The 27,999-nt window shown below is 47.8% G+C and overlaps 2 protein-coding genes across 4 annotated transcripts; both read left to right on the top strand.

The window, feature by feature from the left end:
• Positions 1 to 23: 23 nt before the first annotated feature.
• PMF1 (polyamine modulated factor 1) lies at positions 24 to 27,153 on the top strand. Of its 3 annotated transcripts, none has more exons than XM_030842276.3 (7): positions 24 to 202; positions 20,443 to 20,548; positions 21,301 to 21,401; positions 22,619 to 22,814; positions 24,338 to 24,464; positions 26,855 to 26,893; positions 27,098 to 27,153. In XM_030842276.3, exons 1-5 carry the CDS (start codon positions 42 to 44, stop codon positions 24,389 to 24,391), a joined length of 618 nt encoding a protein of 205 aa, XP_030698136.1. In that variant the 5' UTR covers positions 24 to 41; the 3' UTR covers positions 24,392 to 24,464; positions 26,855 to 26,893; positions 27,098 to 27,153. The 3 variants fall into 3 exon arrangements, with proteins under 3 accessions (XP_030698136.1, XP_030698137.1, XP_030698138.2); XM_030842277.2 differs by lacking the exons at positions 20,443 to 20,548; positions 26,855 to 26,893; positions 27,098 to 27,153 and adding exons at positions 8,014 to 8,031; positions 14,767 to 14,855; positions 17,464 to 17,468 and having other exon boundaries at positions 24,338 to 24,463; XM_030842278.3 differs by lacking the exons at positions 26,855 to 26,893; positions 27,098 to 27,153 and having other exon boundaries at positions 22,680 to 22,814; positions 24,338 to 24,463.
• BGLAP (bone gamma-carboxyglutamate protein) lies at positions 26,484 to 27,604 on the top strand. The gene is given in 5 exon segments (XM_030842279.2): positions 26,484 to 26,621; positions 26,855 to 26,893; positions 27,098 to 27,167; positions 27,321 to 27,438; positions 27,440 to 27,604. Coding segments are annotated over 5 exon segments (447 nt in total). The 5' UTR covers positions 26,484 to 26,557; the 3' UTR covers positions 27,596 to 27,604.
• Positions 27,605 to 27,999: the final 395 nt, after the last annotated feature.

Raw genomic sequence — 27,999 nt, 5'->3', positions numbered from 1 at the left:
GGAGCGGCCGGGCCAGTTAGCTTTGGCGGTTTTATTTCAACATGGCCGAAGCGAGCGGCGTCAACTTAGGCAGCGGCTGTGAGGAAAAAGGGCCTGAGGAATTAGCTCAGGAATCTGCGCGACCCGGCACTACCATCTCGAGGGTGAAGCTTTTTGACACCATGGTGGACACTTTCATCCAGAAGTTGGTCGCTGCTGGGAGGTAAGGTGGAGGAAGTGAGGCTGAGTGCCAATCTCGCAGTAGGTTGAGGCGGGCGAGAGGCAAAAAGAGGGTTTGTCCCGCCAGAGTCTAAACCCCGCGAGACCAGGACGGCCCCAGGGAAGCCAGCCCAGTCACGTGGGTCTGGGGGGGGGGTCTGGGTTATTTATCGGCAGTCATATTCTACCCTCAATTCCTAAGCCGCCGGAAATCACGTGATGTTTACTAATACATAATTAGGTAATGTGGAGCACATTTAGGAAAAGTAGCTACTCCTTCCAGTAAACCTAGTTTTTGTTTTGTTTTTTTTGTAAATAATGGATGCACTTATAAATTTATTTATTTTATTTATTTTGGGCTGCGTTGGGTCTTAGTTGCTGCCTGCGTGCTTTCTCTAGTTGCCACGAGTCCGGGCTGCTCTTCATTGTGGTGCGCAGGCTTCTCATTGTGGTGACTCCTCTTGTTGCGGAGCAGGGGCTTCAGGCGCACGGGCTTCAGTAGTTGCGGCATGTAGACTCAGTAGTTGTGGCTTGCGGGCTCTAGAGCGCAGGCCCAGAAGTAGTGGCGCAGGTCTTAGTTGCTCCGTGGCATGTGGGATCTTCCTGGACCAGGGCTTGAACCCTTACAGTTTCTTAACCACTGCACCATCAGTGAAGTCCCCAGTAAGCCTAGTTTTGATTATAGGTGGTTGAGAGGAAACACACTGGCTTTGGAGTTAGATTTAGGGTTCAAGTCATGGCCCAACTTAAAGTGAGCGAGACTTAACTGCTCTGTGCCTGCGTTCCTCATAAATAAAATGGGAACAATAGTACTTTTCTCATAGGGTCGGTCTTTCTGAGGTTTAAATGAGTAAAAACTCGGAAGGCTCTTAGAACAGTGCCGGCTACGTAGAAAGCATTAGACTTCTAGCTGTTGTTATGGAAATAGTAATAACCTTCACTGGGTGGTTGTGAGGACTAAATGTATTGCCATAGAAAGAAACACTTCCTCTCTTGATTTCTACTTTATATGCACAATATTCTGACAATGCTGTTGACCTGAATTGTTGGATACTTTAATCAATAGAAATTGATATGGGCTTCCCTGGTGGCGCAGTGGTTGAGAATCTGCCTGCCAATGCAGGGGACGTGGGTTCGAGCCCTGGTCCGGGAGGATCCCACATGCTGCGGAGCAACTGGGCCCGTGTGCCACAGCTGCTGAGCATTCTCAAGCCACAACTGCTGAGGCCCGCATGCCTGGAGCCCGTGCTCCGAGGTGGGAGAGGCCACCGCAGTGAGAGGCCTGCCCGCTGCAGCGAGGGGAGGACCCCGCTCTCTGCAACTAGAGAAAGCCCATGTGCAGCAACAAAGACCCAACACGGCCAAAAATAAATAAAATAAATTAACCTCCCCCCAAAAAAATGAATAAAAGAAAAAATATTTTTTTTAAAAAATAGAAATTGATAAGAGGCCAGAGGAGAAATTCAGGCAAGGCTTTATTGAGACTCATGCTGCTGCATGAGGGAGTGAAAACAAGTTACAGGTGTCCTTGCTCATTTTTCTGAGGGGGAGTGAGCTGGTCCCTTAAATGGGGTGAGGGTAGGGGTGGATCCATTGGTCCGCTGGAAAGGTAGCTTAGGTGGTCTGCCCACCCCCTCAGTGGTGCTGTGTGCAGGGATCATGGGCAGTACCCTGCTTTTGCTCCTGACACCTCGAAAGTGACAGTTGGCTTTTTGGTCTTTTTGTATCTTGATCAGAATTTGCACCAACTGTGCATGTATGTAGTTGTTTTTAGTCCCTTATAGTTACTTTGTATTGTTGTTTGAGGAGACATTTGCCTAGGTGCAAGCACTGCAGGAAAGCGTCCCAGGTCCCAGCCTGTCACAACAGTATTGGACACTTTAAAGGAAGAGTTTTGTCCATGGTCCCATACCCCAGAACATTAATGCTGAAACACTGTTATCAGAACTTTAAGGGGTCTGACCACAGCCTGTTTTCCATCCACCCTCTATGTCCCCACTACCCCTGTTCTTTAACATCATCAAGACTCTCATCTGCTCCCTATTTCCTTCCCTCCTGGTTTTAGGACTTTACCTTTCCTACAAAAACCTTATGATACATCTCTTCACTCACTGATTCACTCAGCAAATATTTGAATGACTATTCTGTACCAGGCGCTGTGTCAGGTGCTGGGGATATGATAAAGCAGACAAGGCCCGTCTTATATTCAGTGGGTAGAGACATGAAGTAAACAAAATAATCATAGAGTTTGGTAAGGTAATGAACGAGCAACTTGAGGGAAAGGAAAACACTAGATAGGATAGTTAGGGGATTCCACTCTGAGGAAGTGACATTGATATGAAAAAAGAATAGGAGGGCACCAGCTTTTCAAAGAACTAGAGAAAAAGCTTATAGGAGGGAAGGACAGCTTGTGCAAAGGTCCTGAAATGGTCAGGGCGTTCTAGGAGCTGGCAGAGTGAGAGGAAATCAGAGGAGGCCGCACAGGCAGGTGACAGCCTTATCAAGCAGGGCCTAGTTTCCATAGTAATAAATTTGATAAAATAATTTGTAATCATTTTTATGGCCCATTCATGACACACCATCATTTTATGTCCAGGCAAGATTTCTCCATTGATTGATTGATTGGCTTTCCCTTACTCATTCTTACCCTCCTCTCTCCTCCCCACAGGCCCTGCTTTCTGTTGGCTATATGTCCTCCATTTATTCATGTATTCATGTACAAATGTTTTTTGGACATCTCCAGTGTCTCAGGCTCTGTTTTAGGAGCTGGAGATACAGCAGTGATCAAGATAGGAAGGTCCCTGCTCTTGTGGAATAGACTTTCTTGTGCCACAAAGAAAAATAAATCAGCGTGAAGGAACAGAGAGCAATGGGGAAGTGGTCTGGGTTAGTGTGAGTGCAGGGAGGTGACATTTGAATAAGTCTGCATCCTTGTAAAGTGTGTTGTTTTGTCTGTGTATTTTTTTTAATTTGTTTATTTATTTTTGGCTGCGTTGGGTCTTCGTTGCTGCATGAGGGCTTTCTGTAGTTGAGGTGAACAGGGGGCTACTCTTCCTTGTGGTGCGTGGGCTTCTCATTGTTGCAGACCACGGACTCTAGCTGTGCAGGCTTCAGTAGTTGTGGCCCATGGGCTCTAGAGTGCAGGCTCAGTAGTTCTGGCGCACGGCTTAGTTGCTCCGCGGCATGTGGGATCTTCCCAGACCAGGGCTCCAACCCATGTCCCCTGCATTGGCAGGCGGATTCTTAACCACTGCGCCACCAGGGAAGTACCCTGTGTATGTTTTAAATTTATATGAATGATAGTTGTGCTGCATATGTCTTTTTTCACTTAATAGATTTTTTTTTTAAATATCTAACCATATACTATAAATGCATATGGTTCAGAGCTCTCAGTGCTGCTTGTCATTTCATGATATGCATCCAGCACTTACCCGTTCCCTATCATGGCACCTGGTTGCTTCCAGCTCCCTCCTCCACAAATTATGTCAGGGTACATCCCCTCACAGACTAGTGCTAGAATTTCTCTGAGGTATATAATGGATTGGAATCACGGGATCCAAGGGTTTATATTTACCTATGTTTTGTCAGATTGCTTTCCAGAAAAGCTGTTCCTTTCTCCTGTGTCCTCACCATCACTGGGTATCTACCATTCTAATATTTGCTATTCTGAAGGTGTGAAAGGGGTATTTCATTATTATTTTAATTTGCACATTTCTAATTCCTCATAGGTGTGGGCAGTTCCTTATATACCTCATTAGTCATTTGGCTTCCTTTTCTGTGAACGGCCTACTTATTTTCTGTAGTGTTTTTTTTTTTTGGACCTTTTTTTTTTTTAAATTGGGTTTTTTATCTTGATGATTTGCTGGAGTTCCCTGTATAGTCTAGATATCAATCCTTTGTCTGTTTCAGACTGAAGAGGAAATAGCTGTCTCTATTAGATGTTAACTTTGTCTATGATGTCCTTTGAGTAACAGAAATCCTTAATTAAATAAAAAATTACACAGATTTTAGTTGCTTACACTTTACCCCAGGAAGATGAAGCAGAAAGAGAAATGTAGTCATCCCAAGGGACCTTCTCCCAAGCAGTATGGATACTCATGACTCTTCTCAGCCTTTGCACTAACTTCGCATCCTTCAAACAGTCATAATAAATTGCTAAGTATTGCCTAATCAATTTGTATTTTAAAACCCTTAATTTTCATGTAATTCATGTTTTTCATTTTATGGCTTGTGCTTTTGAGGTCTTGTTTACAGAGGCTATACCAATGCCCAGGTCACAAAGATAATCTCCAGTGTTTTCTTCTATTGGCTATTTTATCATTTTACTCTCTGCTCTAAATCTGTGATCTGTCTGGATTCAGGTGTAAAGTGGTCTCATTTTTTTGTTTTCCCAATCATTGTCAGCTAAACAGTTCGTTCGTCCCCATTGCTTTAGGGAGCCCCTTTTATCGTATGGCAAGTCCCTCTGCCTATTGTGTCCCTGGGTCTCTCTTCTGCCCCAGATCTATTCACCTGTCTTTGTGCCAGTGCATATGGGTTCTTAATACCAAACCTTTGTAGGAAACCGTAAATCTGGTACAGCAAGTCCCTCTTCTCTCTTCACTTTAAAATTGACCCAGCTATTTGAGAACCTTGATTTTTTTCCTTGTAAACTTTAGAATGAATTTTTCTGGATCCTCAAAACATTCAGCTGCAATTTTTGGTATGTATTTTTGGCAAATTAAGGAAGTCCCTGTCTCATTCTAGTTTTCTGAGAATTATTAAAAAGATCATGATTTGGTGTTGAACCTATCAAATGTTTTCTTCCCCAGTTAAGAAGATCATATAATTTTTCTTCAGTTCATTAACGTTGATGATCTACATTGGTAGATTTTATGGAAGTTAAACTATCTTTGCATTCTTGGAATAAATCTACTTAATTATGATGCATTTAAAAAATACAGTTGGATTTAGTTAGATCAGTGTTTGTATGCCATAAGTGAAATGGGCCTATGGTTTCTTTTCTTTCACTGTCCTTATCAGCTTATAGAACCAAAGATATATTAGCCACATATATCCCTCTTCAGGAACGATTTATATAAAATCAGGATTATCTAGTCCTCAAAAGTTTGGAAGAGCTCATTTACGCCTATAACTTTCTGGGGTTGTCGAGGACTGCCAGTATTATGTTAAAGAGCAATGATGCAGTAGGCACCTTTGTTTTGTCCTCAAAGTGTCCCCATAGTGTTTGTTGCAGATTTTTGGTGTTTCTGTTCTTTAACGGCTACAAGTCTGTTTAGATGTTATTTCTTCTTGCGACAGATTTGCCATTTTACAGGTTCCCCCCCAGAAATTTGTCTCTTTCACCTGTTATATTAACTTGTAACTGTTTGAACTGTTTGAAATTATTAATTTAATTTTCATTATTTCCCTTTTTTCCATTATATGCTGTTTATTTTGGACTTTATGTAGCCAGAGTTCTATCTTATTAATCTTTTTAAAGAATCAGCCTTTTTTTTTCTTTAATTTCTGTGTTTTGAGGTTACTATTGGTCTCTTTGTCTTTGTATCTATCCTTATTTTTTTAAATTTATTTAGATTTATTTTATTAGTCTCTTCACAAATTCTTTCTTTCTTTCTTTCTTTCTTTTTTTCTTGGCGGCGCCATGCAGGTTACAGGATCTCAGTTCTCAAACCAGGGATTGAACCCAGGCCACGGCAGTGAAAGCCTGGAATCCTAACCACTAGGACACCAGGGAACAGCTCCAAAATTCTTGAGTTGAACATTTAACTCTTCTTTTTCAATCGTTTTTGTTTTCTGAACAATGTGTTTAAAACCATAAATTTTCATATAATTACTGCTTTTGCTGGTTTCTACAAATTCTTATATCTAATATTTTCATAGTCATTTATGTTTTTAAATTGAGATTTAATTCATAAAACATAAAATTCACCTTTTAATGAGTGAAATTAGTATATTCAAAAAGTTGTGGAACCGTCACCATTATCTAATTCCAGAACATTCTTTTCACTCCAGAAACGTTGTACAGTATTCATTAGCAGTCACTTCCCATTTCTCATCCCAGTCTCCCAGCTCCTGGTACAGGCCTCTCATTGTTGTGGCCTCTCCCGCTGCCGAGCACAGGCTCCGGAAGCGCAGGCTCAGCGGCCATGGCTCACGGGCACAGCCGCTCCGCGGCATGTGGGATCTTCCCGGACCGGGGCACGAACCCATGTCCCCTGCATCGGCAGGCGGACTCTGAACCACTGTGCCACCAGGGAAGCCCTGGATTTGCTTTCTCTGGACATTTTATATAAATGGAACCATATAACATGTGGTCTTATGTGTCTGGCTTCTTACACTTAGCTTAATGATTTCAGGGTTCATCCGTGTTATAGTATATATGAATCCTTCACTCCTTTTTATGACTGAGTAACAATTCCATTGTACGGATATACCATATTTCATTTATCCATTCATCAGTTGATAGACATTTAGAGTTGTTTTTAATTTTTTTTGTCTATTATGAGTAATGCTGTTATGAACATCTGTGAACAGGTGTTTTCAGTTCTCTTGGGGATATACATAGAAGTGAAAATGCTGGAGTGTATAGTAATTCTATGTTTAACTTTTTCAGGAATTGCCAAACTATTGTCCAAAGCAAGTGTACCAATTTACATTTACACCAGCAGTTTCTGAGGGTTCTGATTTCTCCACATCCTCACCAATACTTGTTAGGTCTATCTTTTTAATTACAGCCAATAGTCATCCTAGTGGGTGTAAATTGGTATCACATAGCATCTTGGATTTGCCTTTTCCTAATGATTAATGATGCTGAGCATATTGCATGTGCTTATTGACCATTTGTGTATCGTCTTTGGAGAAATGTCTATTCAAATTCATTGCTCATTTTAAAAAAATTATTTATTTATTTATTTATTTTTATTTAGTTGTGCCAGCTCTTGCAGCAGGCAGGCTCCTTAGTTGCAGCAGGCAGTCTCCTTAGTTGTGGCTCACTGGCTTCTTAGTTGTGGCACATGGGCTGCTTAGTTGTGGCAGGCATGTGGGATCTAGTTCCCTGACCAGGGATCGAACCCAGGGCCCCTGCATTGGGAGTGTGGAGTCTTAACCACCGTGCCACCAGGGAAGTTCCTCATTGCTCATTTTCTAATTAGGTTATTTGTTGTTTTATTGTTAGCTTGTAAGAATTCTAATTTTGAGAAGTCCAATTTAGATTACTTATTAATTTTATTTATTTAGGTTAAAATTGAGAAGAGTTTTTTCTTGGGTTGCTTGAGCTTTTAGTGTCATATTTAAGAAAACATTGTGTAATGCAAGATCACAAAGATTTACACCTATATTTTCTTCTATATAGTTTTAGCTCTTACATTTAGGTCTGTGATCCATTTTGAGCTAGTTTTTGTATGATATGAGAAAGAGGTCCAATTTCATATTTTTACATATGGGCATTGTCATTTAATTTTATGTACTTTGTAATTTTCCTTACCATTTCCTCTTTAACCCAATGATTATTTAGTAGTATGTCATTTGGTTTCCAGACATGTAATTTTTAAAAAGTTTTCCTTTTGTTGCAATTTCTAATTTTATAGCATTATGGTGAAATAACAGTTTGTGGGATGCTGATTTTTTGGGAATTTTTGACACTGGCTCTATATGGCTAAGTCTATGGGCAGTTTTTGTCAGTGTTCCGTGTACACTTGAAAAGAGTGCAGTTTCTGTTTCTTGGGTATAAAATTCTATACTTATTTATTAGTTTGAGCTTTAAAATTTTATTATTAAAACATTTTAGGAATTCCCTGGCAGTCCAGTGGTTAGGACTCCATGCTTCCACTGCAGGGGGCATGGGTTTGATCCCTGGTCCGGGAACTAAGATCCCACATGCCACGAGGTGTGGCCAAAAAAAAAAATATATATATATATATATATATATATATATTTTTTTTTTTATATGCTCATTTTAAAAATCTTCTTGATTGAGCCATTCATTTCTTTTTAAAATCTTCCATCACAGTTGTTTATATCTATTTTTCCCCATAATCTATCTTTGTTGCATTATATAGAGAGGTTATTATTTTTACTAGGTGCAAGGGAGTTTATTATTCTAAGAGAAATGGAAAGCCATTGATATTTTTTAAGTCGTGACTGATCTTTTTTTTTTTTCCGTGTGTGGGAGATGGCTCTCCACTGGCTTAAAAATCTATTTATTTGAAATGCTCTGAATACAGTGACTGATCTTTAAAAGGTACTCTGACTGCTGTGCAGATGATCGATTGTTGATAGGATTCTTTTAAGGTCTTTCTAGGCTTCTAGACTCTGATTTTTTTGAGACCCCAGCCCACATCATGACAAATTTATTTATTTAAATTTATTTATTTACTTATTTATTTTTGGCTGTGTTGGGTCTTCGTTGTTGCTTGCGGGCTTTCTCTAATTGTGGCGAGCAGGGGTACTCTTCATTGTGGTGCACGGGCTTCTCGTTGGGGTGGCTTCTCGTTGTGGAGCACAGGCTCTAGGGCACGCAGGCTTCAGTAGTTGTGGCATGCAGGCTCAGTATTTGTGGCTCACAGGCTCTAGAGCAGAGGCTCAGTAGTTGTGCATGGGCCTAGTTGCTCCACAGCGTGTGGGATCTTCCTGGACCAAGGATCAAACCTGTGTCCCCTGCATTGGCAGGTGGATTCTTAACTGCTGGACCACCAGGGAAGTCCGACAAATATATTTAAAAAGCATCTAGTATCTTGACTGAGGTGGTGGTTACACATGTGATAAAGATACACAGGGGCTTCCCTGTTGGTGCAGTGGATAAGAATCCACCTGCCAATGCAGGGGACACAGGTTCGGTCCCTGGTCCGGGAAGATCTCACATGCTGCAGAGCAGCTAAGCCCGTTGCCACAACTACTGAACCTGCGCTCTAGAGCCCGTGAGCCACAACTACTGAAGCCCGTGTGCCTAGAGCCTGTGCTCCACAACAAGAGAAGCCACCGCGATGAGAAGCCCGTGCACCGCAATGGAGAGTAGCTCCTGCTCGCCGCAACTAGAGAAAGCCTGGGCGCAGCAACGAAGACCCAATGCAGCCAAAAATAAATTAAAAAAAGATGTACACACACAAACAAATGTATGTGTAACTGTTGAAATCTGAATGAGATCTTTGGATTGCACCAATGTCAGCTTCTTGGTTTTGATATTGTTTTATAGTTGTGTAAGATGTTAATAACATCGGGGAGGATACATTTCTTTGCAGCTTCGTACAAATCTATAATTATTTCAAAAAAGTTTACATACAAAAAATATTCATCGTAGCTCCATGTTCAGTGGAAAATAGTTGAAAACCACCAAAAATGTCCAATATTTGAAGAATGTGGTTATGTAAATATAATAACTATCTAATAAAATACTACGGGGACTTCCCTGGTGGTGCATTGGTTAAGAATCCGCCTGCCAATCGAGGGGACACGGGTTTGATCCCTGGTCTGGGAAGATCCCACATGCCACGGAGCAACTAAGCCTGTGTGCCACAACTGCTGAGCCTGTGCTCTAGAGATCACTAGCCACAACTATTGAGCCCACGCGCCCTGGAGCCCATGCTCCGCAACAAGAGAAGCCACTGCAATGAGAAGCCTGCGCACCGCAAGGAAGAGTAGCCCCCAATCACTGCACCTAGAGAAAGCCCATGCGAAGCGAAGACCCAACACAGCCAAAAATAAATATAAATAAATACATTTTTTTAAAAAAGGTTAAAAAAAAAAGAGTGGTTTGGAGGGGAAGATGAGGGAAAGGGGAACTCCAAGAGGATGCTGACTCTTCATGATAGTGGTTTAGTGGAGGGTTTTACCATCTACTGAGATGGGCAAGAAACACTCCCTGCTGAGAGCTGCGGGAGAGAAATGGGTCTGGGGTTGGAAATCAAGACATCTGTTTGGATAGGTTCAGTTGGAGATGCAAGGCAGCCACACTTCTGTTTCACAGCTCTTTTGCTCCCTCATCCTTCCAGCCCACCGACTGTCAAACCGAACTTCAGTATCCTGTCTGTACTCCTCTGCCCCTACACTCAGCCTCCGCGCAGCACTGTAGAGTCTCACCCATGGTGGAAAACGGTGCCTCCACAAAGTCATGTTCTTGGAATTCACGTGGACCCTCAGTGAGCCTATGATCCTCGTGTCTCCAACCAGTTCTCTTGCCCTTCTCCACAGTAGCTATTTAAAATCTTCATCATGTCCCTCAGGCCCTTCCTCTGCTCTGCTCCCTGTACCCTCTCAGTGAAAATGACCCCAACACCTGGTTCATAGAGAGAATTGAGACCACCAGGCAGGAGTTTATACATTTACAAATTTGGCTGAGAGATGCCCAATCCTGCATCCTCCTAGCGACCTCCGCATCAATTTCCTTCCCTTTACCTCCCAGGTTGTGGCTTTGGGTCTTTGCATTCCCAGGTTCTAGTTCTCCATCTCCAGTTTTTTCCTCAGCTTAGGGCAATTTGCCACCATTCCCCTAAAACCTTCCTTTCAAGGTCACTAATAACTCTTTGTTGCTAAATATTTTGGATATTTTTTCATCTTTAACCTACTTGCTTTCCTTGCAGCATTTGACTGTTAACCACTTCTCTGTCCTTGATATTTCTCTCTTGGCTTGCAACACCATTCTCTGTCCCTTTACCTCACTAGTTAGTTGCTCCTTCTTGGGCTCTTCTTTCTCCACTTGTCCCTTAAATGTGTGAGTATTGCCCTTTCCTTACTTCACCTACACATGTTCATGATCACATCCCATTTGATATCTTGCTGCTGCTGAAAGTCCTTTGTGACTGTTCATTGCTCCTTACCGTGGCTTCCAAGGCCCCACATGTTCTAGCCCCTGCCTACTTCTTGTTCCCCTCTCTAACTATACTTGGTTATACTAACCTCATTTCCTAGAATGTCAAGAGCTTTCTCACCTCAGGGCACTTTGCACTTGTTGTTTGCTCTGCCAGCAATGGTTTTCCTCCATCTCTTCCCTGACCTTCTCTAAAGCCACCTTTCTCCCCTGGTTATTCTTTATCATGGCACCGTATTTTATTCCTTCATAGCACTTATCACAGTATATAGTTCTACTGTCTGCCTGTTTGTTTGTGGTCTATCTTCCCCACATAAAACGTAAGGTCTTTGAGGACAGGATCTTATCTGTCTTGTTCACCACTCTCTACTCATTGCTTATTATGGTGCCTGGCACATAGTAGATATTCAATAAATAGTTTTGGAATAAATGAGGGTTCCCAAGCCACATCTTCCTCCTGAGCTTCAGACCTCTATCTCTAACAGTCTACTACTAGAAATCTCCACTTGGTGTCCCTCAGAACCATTAAGTTCAGCAAAACAGGATTTCTCCTCCCTCTGTGGTCCCAAACTTGGTTGAAGATACCACCATCTACTCATTCTCTAGGCCAGAGATTTGGGAGTCCTCATTGACCCCTTACTTACAGTCAACCACCAAGCCCTGTTGGTTCCAGCCTGTCTCCTCAGTGTCCTCTCCATCCTTTGCAAATGTTTTAGTTCAGCCCCTCACTATCTCTCATACGATTGTTGCACCAGCTTCCAAAATGGCCCTCCAGCTTCAGTCCTGCCCCCTCCAGTCTACAGCTCAGATTTGAGCGTGTCTTTCTCCTGCTTAATTGGCTCAGGGTTGCTTCCAGAATCAAATGTCAGCTCCTTAGCTTAGTGTAAAAGGCCATTAACTCCTTGGCCCCTCCTGTCTCTCTAGCCATGGTCAGGGCCATGGGTATGCAGCATATGCACACTTGCGTGCAGGTGCAAACGTACACGCACATAAGCTCTTCTGCATTGAGTGCTGCACTGTCCCCCCACCCTTGCCACCTGCTCTTTCCACTTACTGCTTCTCGCTAGAACAGCCTTCCCCTCATTTTGTTAAGTAGGAACTTATGGCTGGTTTCCACATAGAAAGGGCTCAGTAAAATGTCGTATGAATACAGACTTTTAAAATGTATCCAAATGCTTGACCCTCTCCCAAGTCATTAGAAGTCCTCAGTCCCAAAGACCAAGTATTTATAGCGAGGACAGGAATCTTTACATAGTAAAAGCTAGTTTATTCACATGTCATTTATCCAAACGGATATTTTAAACCGCAGGTTGGTTTTCCCTACAGCTCAGCATATTTTTCACATTCATGTTAGCTTAACTAGGGGGGCAAATTATATGATGCACTCCACAGTGACTGGAAGATTATTGGCCTCGCTGGGCTATCAGATCTCACAGACCCACAACCCTATCTTCAGTTAGGGTGTCTTCATTTCATTGGACCAGCTGACGCAAAGACGCCTGAATCTGTCCTTTCTCAGGCTTCAGAACATAGAAACGTGGCCATGTTGGAACTTACCATTTGCGACCTCTCCCTTGTCCTCTGAAAATGAAGGATTCTTTTCTGTCCTTACAGCCTCCTGGACCTTCTGAGAAACAGCTATTCTCTTAAAGCAAGCAGATGAGGCTTGCTATGTTTTGTTATAAATCAGGACCCGCCAAGAGAGGCAGTTGATTAGAGTTGGTGTTGGTGGGGCCCCGGTTGAAGTTTGCACTGTTTGGGGTACCCGTGGCACCTGGCAGCTGTGCCACATGTGTTGTCAGTGCTGGGGGGGCTGAAGGGAGTGAGAGGTGATTGACAGTTCCTAAGTTCTTAGATGCCAGACTGGTCCAGTGCCTTCCTGGTCCAGTCTTGCAGCCTGAGATGTGCTGCAGAGTGTGATTCGTGTAAACTGACTTAAAGCCTACGTCTGACAGTGACCAAGGAAGGAGAGCTGATTGCACTTGTACATGAACTGGTAGAGTTTTAAACTAGTGGCAGAGACTGTTGGTGTTCATAGGAAACAGTTTTTCACAGGAAAGAGTGGTTTGATATATAAAATGTTCCGATTAAATAAGTGTTTCAGAAATGTCTCACCATCTTTGAATGTGCAGATGATGCGTGCTACTGGCAGTGATTAGTTTCTGAAGTGTGGTATGACTCACCAGACTGTGGTGTGCGGCTTCAGCCCCATCATGCTGATTCTCTCTTCTTTGTGTGTTTCCAGGCCATCTACCTCACTCTATCCCCACTGTGTCTGCCTTGCTCAAGTCGGCAATCACCTCAGCTGTGCCTCCTGAGTCTGCCCTCACACAGCAGCCGGAGGGAGCTTCTAACATACAAATATGATCTTGTCCCACCCCTGCTTAAAACCCTTTTCTAGCTCTTCCCATCATGATATGGTCTAGACTCTATGTGTCTGGCCTACCAGCCTGCAGACTGTGTGTCTTGGAGGTCAAGGCACCTGATCCAGAGCAGATGGTTCCACATGTCCCAACTCTGTGACCTTCGATAAGCTTCTCTCTGCCTCAGCATTCTCATCTGAAAAATGGGCATGGTGATAATAGACCCTACTTCATAGAGTTATCGTGAGGACTAAATGAGTTACTTCACGTAGAGTGCTTAGAACAGTGCCTGGTTCTAGTCAGTGCTCAGTACACATTTCTTGTTATTACATCTTTATACACAGGCATGTCTGTGCACTCTTCAGCTGCGCTGCCAGGGCCTTCTGTCCTCTGACCGACTCCTGCTACTCTCATAGGTCTCAGACGTTGCTTCCTCCAGGAAGCCCTTGTTGGTTGCATCACTTGCAAATATTTTCTCCCAGTTCGTAGGTTGTCTTTTCATTTGGTTTATGGTTTCCTTTGCTGTGCAAAAGCTTGTAAGTTTGATTAGGTCCCATTCGTTTATTTTTGCTTTGATTTCTATTGCCTTGGGAGGCTGGCCTAAGAAAACATTGGTACAATTTATGTCAGAGAATGTTTTGCCTGTGTTTTCTTCTAGGAGTTTTACGGTGTCAGGTTCTATATTTTAAGTCTTTAAGACATTTTGAGTTTATTTTTGTGTATGGTGTGAGGGAATGTTCTAACTTAATTGATTTACATGTGGCTGACTGATCTCTTATTTTCATCAAGGAACACTTCTGCTTTCTTTTCCCCTCTTGCTTTCTCAGTCCTGGGGCTGAGAAAGGGGGGAGGGGGAAAGACCAAACAGAGAAACCCCTTCCCTCCCCTCCCCTCCCCTCCCTTCCCTTCTCTTTTCTCTGCTTTCATTTTTTAAATAAATAAATAAATTTATTTATTTATTTTTGGCTGTGTTGGATCTTTGTTGCTGTGCATGGGCTCTCTCTAGTTGCGGCAAGTGAGGGCTACTCTTCTTTGCGGTGCGTGGGCTTCTCATTGCAGTGGCTTCTCTTGTTGCAGAACACGGGCTCTAGGGTGCGCAAGCTTCAATAGTTGTGGCTCGCAGGCTCTAGAGCGCAGGCTCAGTAGTTGTGGCGCAGCATATGGGATCTTCCCTGACCAGGGCTCAAACACATGTCACCTGCATTAGCAGGCAGATTCTTAACCCCTGCTCCACCAGGGAAGTCCGAAAAACATTTCTTAATGAAACAGGGCAGCTGTACAGGTGGTGGTTGGAGGGTGGAGAGCATGAATTTCTGTCACTGCGCTCCCCAGCTTCTATCCCCAGCTTCTATCCCCAGCTTCTATCCGTCTTGGTCTGTCTTTGGCCTCCACTCCTTTACTGGTCGGAAACGCCAGTTCTCACCCGCCCTCTGGCGGACAGTCTGTGGAACATGCGTTCAGTCGGGCAGCAAGCCGGTTACCATGGAGAAGCCAGGGCTTCCTTTGCACTAGTACATGTGTTTACTTGTCTGTGCCTCTGTCTTTCCATTCTTACACAATTTATCTGCGTATATAAACTGACAGATTGACTAGCCACCAGAGTTTGATTCTGGCCTTAAGTACTTTAAGTTAAACTTGTGTGATAATTCAGTTTACAATGAGTTTTTAGTGCAGTAAAAGACATGCTTTATCAGTGAGTTCAAAAACAGTGATGGGGCTTCACTGGTGGCGCAGTGGTTGAGAGTCCGCCTGCTGATGCAGGGGACACGGGTTCGTGCCCCGGTCTGGAAAGATCCCACATGCTGCGGTGTGGCTAGGCCCGTGAGCCATGGCCTCTGAGCCTGCGCGTCCGGAGCCTGTACTCCGCAACGGGAGAGGCCACAACAGTGAGAGGCCCGCGTACCGCAAAAACAAACAAACAAACAAACAAACAAAAAAAGTGACGGTATCTCAGATATTGCACAAGAAGTATTTAAGAGAAAAAAATAGGTTAAAATCAGTTAATGTAGTCATCTCTGTTTTGAAGCAGTAAATGCAGCTTTTAAAAGTTACTTTCGGGAGGGAGACGCAAGAGGGAAGAGATATGGGAACATATGTATATGTATAACTGATTCACTTTGTTATAAAGCAGAAACTAACACACCATTGTAAAGCAATTATACTCCAATAAAGATGTAAAAAAAAAAAGTTACTTTCATTGATGACAAATGTGGTCCTTTTTGTGGGACCACAGTGTAGCCTTTTCTTTGTAGTGGGGGCCAATGGGTTCTTCCTGCATATGCAGTTGCAACCAAAATGCTTTTACTAAGCCCCTGCTTCTGCAGACTTCTCAACCCTGGGAAGCCAAGTTACTGACTGTGTTCTACACTTCTCAGGGGGTGGTGAGGACTGTTCCTTTGAGAATAGTAATAATAATTGTAGCTAACATGGAGCATTTCCGGGTGTGCTCTGCACTGTACTAAGTATTTATATATGTAACCTCATTTCATCCTCACAGTAATTTTGTGACTTATGGATAGTTATTATCTCCATTTGACAAAGGAGGAAACTGATGCTTATAAAGGTAAAGAAGTTGTCCAGGATCACTCAGCTGATGAGGGGTAGAGGTAGGATTTGAACGTAGGCAAAAGGACAGGCAGTCTTTAGAGCCGTACACTTACCCAGCACAAAGCTGGATGGCCCCTTGTGTACCCTTGGAAGGCCGAGGCCAGGAGACCGTTCCAGCAGAGGGCAAAGGGGGGCTTGGCAGAGGGACCATTGGGGATGCTCTGTGAAGAGGACTGCTCTGTCCAAGTAGCCCAGGCCCTGGTACCCTGGAGTCCAGGGTAGGGGAGGTGGCTGGGAATGGACCAAGCCTGAGGCCAGGCAGCCCAGGTCTCAGCTCAGCCCCAGTCGCCTGGTCTACAGCATGTCTTGAGTGTGCTATGTATCTAACACTGTTCTGGGTACCCTGGAAATCCCAGCACCATTGCAGATGGCGTCCCTATCCACAAAGACATTAGAGTTTACATGAGAAGATAAAAGTTGACATTTGGAGGGGGTGGCAATGAATGTTTTCTAAAATGCATCACTTTTCCTGTTTCTCTGTGAATGTATGTTTTCAGGAAATTCACAAGGGCATTCACAGCATTCCCAGGTCTGCATTGTCTCCCAAGAAAGGAATCCCTGGGGGCTGGGGGGAGAGGGAATTGCATGAAGTTGATCAAAAGATACAAACTTCCAGTTATAAGATAAATAAGTACTAGGGATGTAACGTACAACTTGATGACTACAGTTAACACTGCTGTATGGTATATGTGAAAGCTGTTAAGAAAGTAGATCCGGTCTTCCCTGGTGGCGCAGTGGTTGAGAGTCCGCCTGCCAATGCAGGGGACATGGGTTCATGCCCCGGTCCGGGAGGATCCCACATGCCGTGGAGCCGCTGGGCCCGTGAGCCATGGCCGCTGAGCTTGCGCGTCCGGAGCCTGTGCTCCGCAACGGGAGAGGCCACAACAGTGAGAGGCCCGCGTACCGCAAAAAAAAAAAAAAGTAGATCCTACGAGTTCTCATAACAAGAAAAATCCTTTTTTTTCTTTTGTTTCTTCTTTTTTGTTTCTATTTGAGATGATGGATATTAACCACACTTATTGTGGTAATCATTTACCAATATATCTAAGTCAAATCATTATGCTATATACCTTAAACTTACAGGGTGCTGTATGTCAATTATGTCTCAACGAAACTAGAAGAAAAGAAAAGAAACCTAAATGTCCATCGATAGATGAATGGATAAAGAAGATGTGGTAAATATATACAGTGGAATATTACATAAAATATATACAGTGGAATATATATATAAATATATATACAAATAAATATATACATATAAATATATACAGTGGAATATTATATAAAAAGAAATGAAATTCGGTCATTTGTAGAGATGTGTATGGACGTAGAGTCTGTCATATAGAGTGAAGTAAGTCAGAAAGAAAAACTAATACCATATATTAATGCATATATGTGGAATCTAGAAAAATGGTACAGATGAATATATTTGCAGGGCAGGAATAGAAACGCAGACGTACAGAACGGACCTGTGGACACAGTGGGGGACAGGGAGGGTAGGATGAATTGGGAGATTAGGTTTGACATAAATACTCTACCATGTGTAAAATAGACAGCTAGTGGGAACCTGCTGTATAGCACAGGGAGCTCAACTCAGTGCTCTGTGATGACCTAGATGGGTGGGATGGGGGGGAGGGAGGTCCAAGAGGGATGGGATATATGTATACATATAGCTGATTCACTTCACTGTACAGCAGAAACTAACACAACATTGTAAAGCAATTATATTCCAATAAAAAAAGAAAAGAAAAGAAATCACTTTCCTCCTGGCCTCCAACCTGGCCGTTCTCCCTCCATGTCCTTGGAGCATATGTTTCCCATCTTGCGTGTTTGTAACAGTGTACATGTTTCTGGGTCCTTCACTTTCACTGAAGTCTCAGAAGGGTTGACGGCAGCACTGGTGGGCAGAATTATCCTCACCCCTGCCCTGGGCCCTGTCTGCTGCCAGCCGCCTGAACTGGGTGGAGATGCACCCAGCTCAGATGTGCCTGGCGAGTGGGCTGGGAGGAGGAACAGGATCTCCCGTGTTTGAGCCAAACCCATTTCAAGCCACAATTACCCGGTTTCAATTCCAGCTGTGCTTTGTCAGGTGTCATGTATCCCTCCACATTCCTCCATGTAGCCACATGGCTGCGTGGCTCGTGGGGTCAGTGGCAAAACAACAAGATGTCTGGGGCTCTGCTGCAGGTTGAAATGATGCCTGTCATCTTTGTATTGTCCTTTTGGTACCTAGGTTTAGCCTCCAAGGGGTACTGATGTCTAATGTGTACCCTCAGAAGGATGAGAGACTGTCACCCTTACCCAGAGGTGTGCTGGTAGGTGCATACAGCCAGCTCTCCTGAAATAAAGCCCTGGCTTGCAGTGTTTGCCAGTTTCTGAGGTGTAAATACTCCTAAGCTTACCAGCGTAGCATCACTACACACAGTAGAGAAGAGATGGGCAGCAGCACACCTGTTTCCACAGATCGAGACCATAGATGGAAACAGCTTCCAGAGCAGAGTAAAATGTGTAGAATGATTAGGAAGTCATATGTTTTGAGCAGTTAGTATCTTTTTTTTTTAATAAATTTATTTATTTAATTTATTTATTTTTGGCTGCGTTGGGTCTTCGTTGCTGTGTGTGGGCTTTCTCTAGTTGTGGCTAGCGGGGGCTACTCTTCGTTGCGGTGTGTGGGCTTCTCATTGCGGTGGCTTCTCTTGTTGCGGAGCACAGGCTCTAGGTGTGCGGGCTTCAGTAGTTGTGGCACGTGGGCTCAGTAGTTGTGGCTCGCGGGCTTAGTTGCTCCGCGGCATGTGGGACCTTCCTGGACCAGGGCTCGAACCCGTGTCCCCTGCATTGGCAGGCGGATTCTTAACCGCTGCCCCACCAGGGACGTCCCGGTACCTTTGTTTTTAATATAATTGATTGTAACTTTGTATAATTTAATTTTCAGTAATGGCTGTGTTTAACAACTGGCTCACAGATTTCCTGGAAATTGAACGGTTATCTCTTACAAGCCACAGTGAGCTGGCCTTGGCACACCACTGCTCTCACACTGCACCTGTTTCAGAAGACATTGTTTTGGGGGTAGGAATTAGGCCAGGAGGCCCAAAGAGCCATGAGAAAGGGAGGACCCAGTAGTGACTCCCTGGGTGTGGTGGGGGCTATGCATGGGGTTCCAGGTACCTAACCCCCTGTTTGTCCAGAGCCCAGCAGCCTGGCTCACATGGCTGAGGGGTATCTGGGCCCATAGCGAAGCGTCAGGGTGGGTTTTTTGTGTTCCAGGACTCCTCCTCAGACACTTTTTGCAGGTCCCTTGAACATTGCTTCATCAGAGAGGGCTTCACCGACCACCTCCCCACTTAGAGGTGATGCCCATGGTACACCCTCTCAGCCCCATGACCCTGGTTCTTTTCCTTCCAGGCACTCTCCACAAGTAATCTCCTCCACATTCACATGTGAGTTTCTATGTTTGCTGCCATCTCTTCCTCTACTGGAAGCTCTAGGAGGGCCGTGCCAGTCTCACTGACCCGGAGCACCCAGCACATAGCAGGTGCTCAGTGAACACTTGTGGAAGGGAAGGGCCTGAGAGAGCAGGCTGAGAGACACGCACAAAAACGAGGAGGGAGAGGAGACAGCCATTTACCTTATTTGAGTTTCTTTTTCCAAGAAGAACAAGCTGTTGGCAGTGTACTGGGTACCCTTTGACCTTTCCAGCTACAAGGGGTGTATCTGCTGCCAAGTGACAGAGACCTGATTTTAAATGGTGTGAACAATAAGAGAAATCCATTAGCTCACTAACAAGAAGCCCCAAGGTAGGGTTGCTCCAGGTGGGTGTTTTCAGCAGCTCGACGATGTTCTCAGAGACCCGGCTTCTTTCCCTCTTTCTGCTCTGCCTCCTTAGGGTAGAAACTTTGCTCTCAGACCAGGCCCTCCATGGTTGCCGGGAGCTAGAGGCATCACCTGGATATAGTCATGCCCTACAGACATCAGTTCCTTCCGGTGTGGCTCTTTTTAGGAGTAAGGAAACCTCTCCCAGAGACCACATGTCCTGTCTTAACGCAGCCCTGCAAGGGGACTAGGATGACCAGAGATTCTCAAAGTGGAGTGCCCAGACCAGCAGCACCAGCAGCACCTTGGAGCTTGTTCAAAACTGAGGAGGTGGGGCCCAGCGATCTGAGTTTTAACAAGCTCTCCTGGTGATTTGGTGCTTGGTAAGGTCAAGTTGAAGAACCACGGCTGGCCCAATTGTGACCCACCCTTCAGAGGGTGAACTCAACTGGGGCTCTGCTGAGAGGAAGTGGGGAGACTGGTGGGGCTGAGCCATCCTCAGAGACTGGAGCTGCAGATGAGACACTGCATCTACTGCCTTTAACCAGCACCATGAAGGAGACAAGGCTCAGAGTCCTGTGATGAGGGGCAGGGCTGCCCAGGCAAGAAGAGCCTATGACTCTGAACCCCCCAACCTTTGCCTTCTCTCCTTACCCCCAGCTACCAGAGATTCACTGACTGTTACAAGTGCTTCTACCAGTTGCAGCCTGAGATGACACGGCGCATCTATGACAAGTTTGTAACTCAGTTGCAGACATCTATCCAGGTGAGTGGCAAGAAGCCCAGCAGGTACTATTGGCTCGGGTCCTGCCTCCAGATCGTCAGCCCCCTGAAGGCAGGGACCCTGCCGTCAGCCCCTCTCTACCCTCAGTCCCCGAAACTGTCCTCTGTGCCCCCAGGCTGCAGTGGCCATCATCCGTTCCCTCCAAATGACAGGGGTGTCTTGAATGCCTCTTGTCTCATTGCCCTGTGTTGTAATTGAGTTTATAGTTGTTGTCCCACCTGACCTTGTGAGCTCAGCGAGGGCACGCCTGGGTCCACTCCTCTGTGTTTCTCCAGCACCTGGTGCAGAGCCTGGCACAGAGGAGGCATTTAGCAAATTGTTGAATTCATTGGAACTGCATACCAGAGGGGATACAGAAAAGGACAGGATTCCATTCCTGTCTTTAAGTGATCCCTCTTGGGAGTTTAACTTCCATGCTGTCACACTCCAGAATGGGCTTCGTTAGGCATCAGAATGTATGTGTGCTGTCCGCAAAGGGTGCTCAGCTGTGGGGACAACAGCAGGGATGCAGCCTTCAGAGATGATGTGCAGGAGGAGAGGCTTGCTGCAGGCTCTTTTTAAATGTATTCTATTTTATACTTTATTTTCTTAATTATAAAAGTCACATGTAGAAAAGTTGGAATGTTTGTATAGAGACAGAACTTAAATTAGCTAAAATTTTACTAAGTGCCGTTAGTAGTTCAGCGTCTGGAGTTGTCTGGTATTACTATAGCTCTTTCCTCTTTTCTCTTCAGGAGGAAATCTCTGAAATCAAAGCGGAGGGAAACCTGGAAGCTGTCCTGAATGCGCTGGATGCGATTGTGGAAGGAAGCAAGGACTGCGAGGAGCCGGCTTGGTGAGAAGGGTGATGCCTGCCCCCCGGCACGGACAGGTGGAGAGGACCAACACCAAACAGTGACCCAGAACAGAGAGACAAATGCATAGCCCCTCTGGGGCAGGAGAGCTGGGGGCAAGCGCATGTAGTCCAGGGGGTTGAGGTGACTGGGATGAGAGAAATCTTCCCAGGGAGCTCATTTCAGGACCCATCTGGCCTGCAAGAGAGAGGGTAGAGGGAGTGGGATGAGGCATAATAGTGAGGTTTGGAGTCTTATGTCGATTAGTCTGGCCCAGGCATCTGGTTTTTATTCATTTGTTCATTCAACAAACACTTAGAAGCACTTACTATACGCCTAATACTGTTGTAGATGCCAGAGATTCAGCAGTGACTAAGACACGAAAGACCTTCTCTCCCGGGGCTGTCATTCCAGTGGGCAGCCCTGCTGCCAGGTTGTTCTGGGCAGGATGGAGAAGGAGGCCCTGGGGACAGGAGTGGAGAGTTGAGGCCACCGAGATGGCAAGTGGCCTGAGCTCCTGCCTCCTGCCTCCATTCCCTGCCTGAGTAGAATCCTAGGTCAGGAGGAGTAAAAACCTTTTTTGTGCTTTTCAATTTGCTAATGCTTTGTGACATTCATAACTTAAGAGAATTAACTTTTATAACTGAGAAAGAATTTTTAAAGAACCTACAGTGGCTTCTACCCCACTGCCCATCAGAACTGGCCTATCTCCTCACTCTGGGCACTCAGCACCCCCTAAACTCTTGCCTCCTCAGACCTGTCTTTCCTTTATCTTCTCACATTAGCCAGCCAGGGCCTCTTGGGGTCTGGGCCTGCTCTCAGGCCGCCACCTTCCCCATCTCTCCAGCTCACAGTCCCATGGTGTGGATGCACCAGCAAGGCACATGGTCACAAGGACTGAGGAAATCATCTCCAGCCCTGGAGGTTTACAGCTGGAGGGAGTGTCTGTGGATGAGGAGGAGGGCTAAGGTGTGGGTTGGTGAGAAGAGGAGAGATGGGTTCCTGGGAGCTGAAGCTAAGGGACAAGGGGTTAGCGTCCCCTCAGGAGCAGGAGCCATGCGGTTGGATCTTGGGAGTGAGAGGGACTACAGGAGAGTCCTGGAGAGCCAGCCAGCTGGAGGCTGAAGGTGGGAATGCCACTGGCTGGGTTTGGAAGGAGAAGCCTTACCCCACACGACGACTCTCTGTCCCCACCCCTGCGCCCCCTGCGGCCCTGCAGGCGCCCTAGTGGGATCCCAGAGAAGGACCTGTGCAGTGCTGTGGTGCCCTACTTTCTGCAGCAGCGGGACGCCCTGCAGCGCCGTGTGCAGAAACAGGAGGCCGAGAACAGGCAGCTGGCAGATGCCGTCCTGGCCGGGCGCAGGCAGGTGGAGGAGCTGCAGCTGCAGGGCCAGGCCCGGCAGCAGGCCTGGCAGGTGAGTGTCCCGGCCCTGCCCTCAGGCACGTGCTCCCCTGCTGCAGCCGAGGAGAAAACGGGCCCAGGGAGGGCAACTGACTTGCCCAGGGATGGCTCCTCCATGTCAGGATCAGGGTTAATCCTCTGTAGCCATGGTGGTTCTACTCCATGTGATCACTGCCCAGTACTTTTAAAATGTGTACAGAGAATGACTTCTAGAGCCGTCAACATACCTAAGATATATCCTCCATGCAACAAATACGTGTCCTTTGAGGGTGAACTCAGTTTCTGAAAGTGGCCCACAGTCACTTGGGGCCAAGTTGTTGAATAAGGGGGAAGAGAGTAATCAGGCTGGGTGACGCAGATAGCACGTGTGGCTACAGAGTGATGAGATGGACTTTCTCGCCGGCTCAAAATGTAGTTCCAAAAGAGGGTTTCTAGTGGGGCTTGAATGGTGGCCCATTATTGGGTTCTGCTCATCATTTAGATGTCCAACTTATGTTTACCTGTGGCCACTCGACAGCTCCCTTCCTGGGGCAGACCCTCCTATTCCCAAGGGGGATAAGTCCCCAGATCCATGGCTCTCAGGTCCCCTGGTCTTCTTCCCAAGACCAGTCAGGGGCAATCTGAAGGCCCTGCCCCAGCCTCAGCAAGGCCCCAAGCCTCAGGGAGGCGGCAGCAGGAGAAAGGCTGGTGCCTTGCTCTGCTTCCTCTTATCTTCACCCCCTCAGCCTCCTCCTGTAACACACTGGCCCTGGGGGTGTGTAGTGTAGTGTAGTGTAGTGCAGTGGCCCAGGCTCTACACAGCAGACACCCAGGTGGTATAACCGAGGCCTCAGCCTCGTGCCGTCTCCTGGGACAGGTTCCACAGTTGAGAGTTGTGTCTCGGGTACTCTCGGGGCTGCCTTGCTGAGTCCTCCGGCTGCTCTGCCATTGGCGCTTCATCACCATGAGGCCAAGGGTCACTCCCCTGTCTAGGCTTTGGCTTCCAAATTGGCCAAGTAGTGATCCCCAACGCCCTGCCAGCTCTGACATTCAGTGCTTCTATTTTAAGAGGAAGAAGGAAGCCCTCTGCTCTTATAGCCACACCTCTCCCATTACAGCTACAGATGCTAACCATTGTTTGAAGTGGGTCAGCTGGATTGAGTGTTGAGTGCTGAGCCCTGTGTGGGCTCAAAGAGCCCTTTTTCACTACAATTCCCATGTCTGTAGCCCAGCTGCAAGTCCACTTAATTTAAGAAAGTTTCTCTGCTAGAAATCTCCAGTGAGGTCAGAGGATCGGGGGACACTTAAGGGGCCCTTTTTGAAAATCGGCTCTTCTCTGGGGAGGCCCAGCCTAGGTGGCCATGGCACCCAGCCTGCCATAAACAACTGCTGAGTGGGGCGGATTTCCTAATATGCCCTGCTGGGCCTGTGATATGAGTTTCAGACCCCTTCCTTATCATCCTGGGGGAAACCCAGGCCTGGAGTCAAGGACAGTGGAGGGAAAGCATTTGGATTTTCTCATCTCCCAGTCTGTCTGTTCTCTCTCATTGGTGTCAGGCTCTACACAGAGAACAGAAGGAGCTGGTGGCCGTGCTGAGGGAGCCTGAGTGAGGAGGAGAGGGCCCGGCCTAGGAGCAGAGGGCAGTCAAGGTCAAGGGCCTGTGGTCCAGGATGCTGAGCCTGAGTGAGCTGCCTCCGAGAACAGTCCCTAAGCAGTGATGAAATTTGCCGGAGAAGGAGGCCTCAGCTGTCTCCACTGCCGTTGTGCCTCTGGGGCTCCTTTGGGGTCAAACACACACACTACCTTCAGATTCCTCCCTGTTTTCTTCTAACTTTAGGATTCTTGGCCAGCTTCCGCCCTGGGAATTAGGCACCATGCTGCCTCTCCTTTAGGTTCAGGCCAACCCCCCACCCTACCCCCATCATACATATTGCCTATTCCTGAGCCCTCCCTAGGACCTGGCTTGGGGAATCTGTATTCAGTTTCCACTGATTGCCCCCTTGCTGGCCAGCCCAAGGGCCCCTGCCATGTTCTCCCCACATCCGCAAATAAACTTCCTTCACTACACTGTAATCTGTGAGGATGCTCCCTCTGCCTGGGCCTCTCCCAGGACTCTCCTAGGCCAAGATCCCACCCTGGACTCCAGAGTCCTGGCTCCAATCGAGGCCCCAGTTGCAGGGCTCTGAGAGCCTCCAGGCTGGGGAGGATTGGTGGGGGGTGTATCTGACCATCTGTATGGAAGGGCAGTGAAGCCCCTTGTCACAGAAACCAGGAGCCTTGGGTTCCCTGAGGCCAGGACAAGCTGCCGGGGGGGGGGGTGTCACTGTCCATGCGCCTGCCCTTCTCTTTGCCTTGGGTTGATTCTGAGAGGCTCTATGGTGGGCCTCCCTAGGTGTTTGTTTGCGCCTGGTGAGTGCTCGAACATGGAGCAAGTGGGCCCTCCAAATGGCTGGGGCTTTGTCCTCTGGCTTCTCACAACCCCCTCTTCCCCAGCCAGGGCCACAGGGCATCAGGAGTGACTTAGCCAAAGGCAGGGTGGGTGTTTCCTCCAGACTGGAGGGTGAAAGGAGTGGGTGTGGGTGGGGGCAGAACTTTCTTCCCTGGCGAGGGCTTCACCCTAACTCTGTAGAGAGAGGCCTGGTTGGGTCTGTCTAGGAGCAGCGGGGACACTCGGGAAGATGGCAGGGTGGTCCCTGATCATCAACCCCACCCCCCCAAGTTGAGCCTAGTGGCTCCTCTCTCCTCCTGGACACGCCTAAACATCCAGCCACCGGCCGTGGGGTGGAGGCAGCAGTGCTTCGTCTGGCAGGTCTCCACCTGGTGAGTGGGTGGTGGGGGAGGACACCCTCCCTCTTCTCCAGGCTGAGCTGAGGCAGAAGTGGCTTTCAGGTCTGGGGTGGCGCTTTTCAGGCTGGATGTTCTGCCCCTCGGAGGACAGGTCCCCAGGGTTGTTGGCAGTGGGGAGGCTGTGAGGGCAGGAAAAGGATCGGGGTGGGGCGGTCAGGAGCTCAGAGGTGCGAGGGGCATGGGGAAGGGGGTTCCCACCTCAGTGCCCACCTGGCCAGTCGCAGACAGAAGGGCTGTCCTTACCTCACACCTGGCCACACCTGTGTTGGCTTTTGGCTCTTGGCCCTATGCTGCCCCAACCCCTTCCCCCGTCCCAAGGCTCAGGGCCTGAGCAGAGTCGAGCCGCCCCCATGCCAGGCCTGCTGTTGAGGTCTCTCTGGGGCAGAGGCCCTCGGGGTGAATGAGGGCATTGGCCCTCCCTCACTGAGTTTGGCTCCTGCCCACAGGGCTGACAGTGGAAATCAGCCTGTGGGAGGCTGTAGCCCAGCTCTGTGCAAATCTATTTTGGACCTCTGGGCCCCCCTTCCTCTCTAGGCTCCCCCTCCTACCCCTCCCCGTCTGCCCCGCTGGTGCTCAAACTGAGGCTGGGGCTCCGAGGGAGAGTGAGTAGGGGCTGGGAGACCTGGGGCAACCCCCTTGAGGAGGGGCTGGGGACCTTGTCTGGAGGCTGGCAGTCTTGGACTGAAGCCCACCTTCCTCCATCACTCCCAGAGGCCTGCCCAGGCAGCCGCAGCTCCAACCACAACATCCTTTGGGGTTTGGCCTAGGCAGTTGACCCCCAAATAGCCCTGGTAGATTCCCCCAAGACCCGCCCGCACCCTTGCCTCTGGGGCACAGCCCAGAGAGTATAAAACAGTGCTGGAGGCTGGGAGGGGCAGACCAGCTGAGTCCTGAGCAGCAGCCCTAGCACAGCCGCTGACAGACACACCATGAGACCCCTCATGTTCCTCGCCCTACTGGCCCTGGCCACACTCTGCCTCGCTGGCTGGTCAGGTGAGTGCCCCTACCCCTGCCCCAGCCCGCGGGAGCTGCGAGGGGAAAGCACCATGGCCTCACCTCTCCTCACCCCTTCCACCGGCAGTCCCTATTGGCAGTCTAACCACCTTTCTGTGGGCTCAGTCCATTTGCCCCCACTGCTGTCCTTGTGGAGGGAGAGGAGAGGAGAGGGGAGGAGAGGGAGAGCCCTAGGGATGAGCAGGGGTGAACTGGGCTCCTTTTTCTTGCAGATGCAAAGCCCAGAGATGAGGAGTCTGGCAAAGGTGCAGGTATGAGGCAGGGCCTGATGGGAAGCTGTGCCCTGTATCACTCAATGGTGCTGCCCACTCCCAGCACCCCTGTCTCACCCTGGTCCCCTCAGTCCCATTCTCCCCTCCTGCCCCCTCCCATCTGGCTCTCAGGAAGGCCAGCCTACTCCCCACCTTGTCCACCCAAACTTGGAATCACCTGACCCCTGACCCTCTGCTCCACAGCCTTTGTGTCCAAGCAGGAGGGCAGCGAGGTGGTGAAGAGACTCAGGCGCTACCTGGATCATGGGCTGGGGTGAGAGAAAAGGAGGTGCTGGGCCAGGGCCCTGCATCTCCAGGATGGGCTGGGAGGAGCGGCCGCTGTGGGAGGACTCTGGAGCCCCAAGTGCGGTGGGAGGAGGGGCGGGCATTTTGCATGGAGGCTGACGCCAGTGTGTTGGGCTCTCAGAGCCCCAGCCCCCTACCCAGATCCGCTGGAGCCCAGGAGGGAGGTGTGTGAGCTCAACCCCGCCTGTGACGAGCTGGCTGACCACATTGGCTTCCAGGAGGCCTATCGGCGCTTCTACGGCACAGCCTAGAGCTCTCAGCCCCGCCGGCCTGGCTGGCAGCCCCCAGCTCTGGCTCCTCTCCGGGACCCCTCCCCCTCCCCTCTCCCTGACCTCCCTGCCCGGCAAGTGTGAGATCCCAGCAGCTGGGAGCATCATCCCAGCTGCTCCAGAATAAACTCCGGAAGAGGAACTGGTGGGGCTGTGATTCTTTGTCCATCTATGGAGTGTGAGGAGGAGGTGTTGGGAGGATGGGGAGTGGAGAGGTTTTATCTTTTTCAGTCCCAGAAAGTGCTTCCCAAAATCTGTTGTTGAGTTATTTATTTATCCCTGCCTCAGTCCAGAAGCATTGAAGGTGGCTTCCTAAAGTCTAAATAGGGTTCTCCTCTCTAGCCCAGCACCCTCCCCCACCTCAACCCACTGCCCCATCCGTGACACACCCAAATAGACCAGATCCCAAAGGCCTGGACGCCTGGAGTACACGGCTGTGACCAGGACAGACAGCCTCATCGCCATAGGCAAAGAGCTTCCGGTAGATGGTACTGCCTGGTTTGGGGGTGGGGGCAGTAGCGGGCCTCCTGG

This window comes from Globicephala melas, chromosome 1, assembly GCF_963455315.2.
Source record: "Globicephala melas chromosome 1, mGloMel1.2, whole genome shotgun sequence".
In the NCBI taxonomy this organism is placed as follows: Eukaryota; Metazoa; Chordata; class Mammalia; order Artiodactyla; family Delphinidae; genus Globicephala; species Globicephala melas.
The sequence above is the reverse complement of the archived record's forward strand: the minus strand, read 5'-3'. Positions and strand labels throughout refer to the sequence as shown.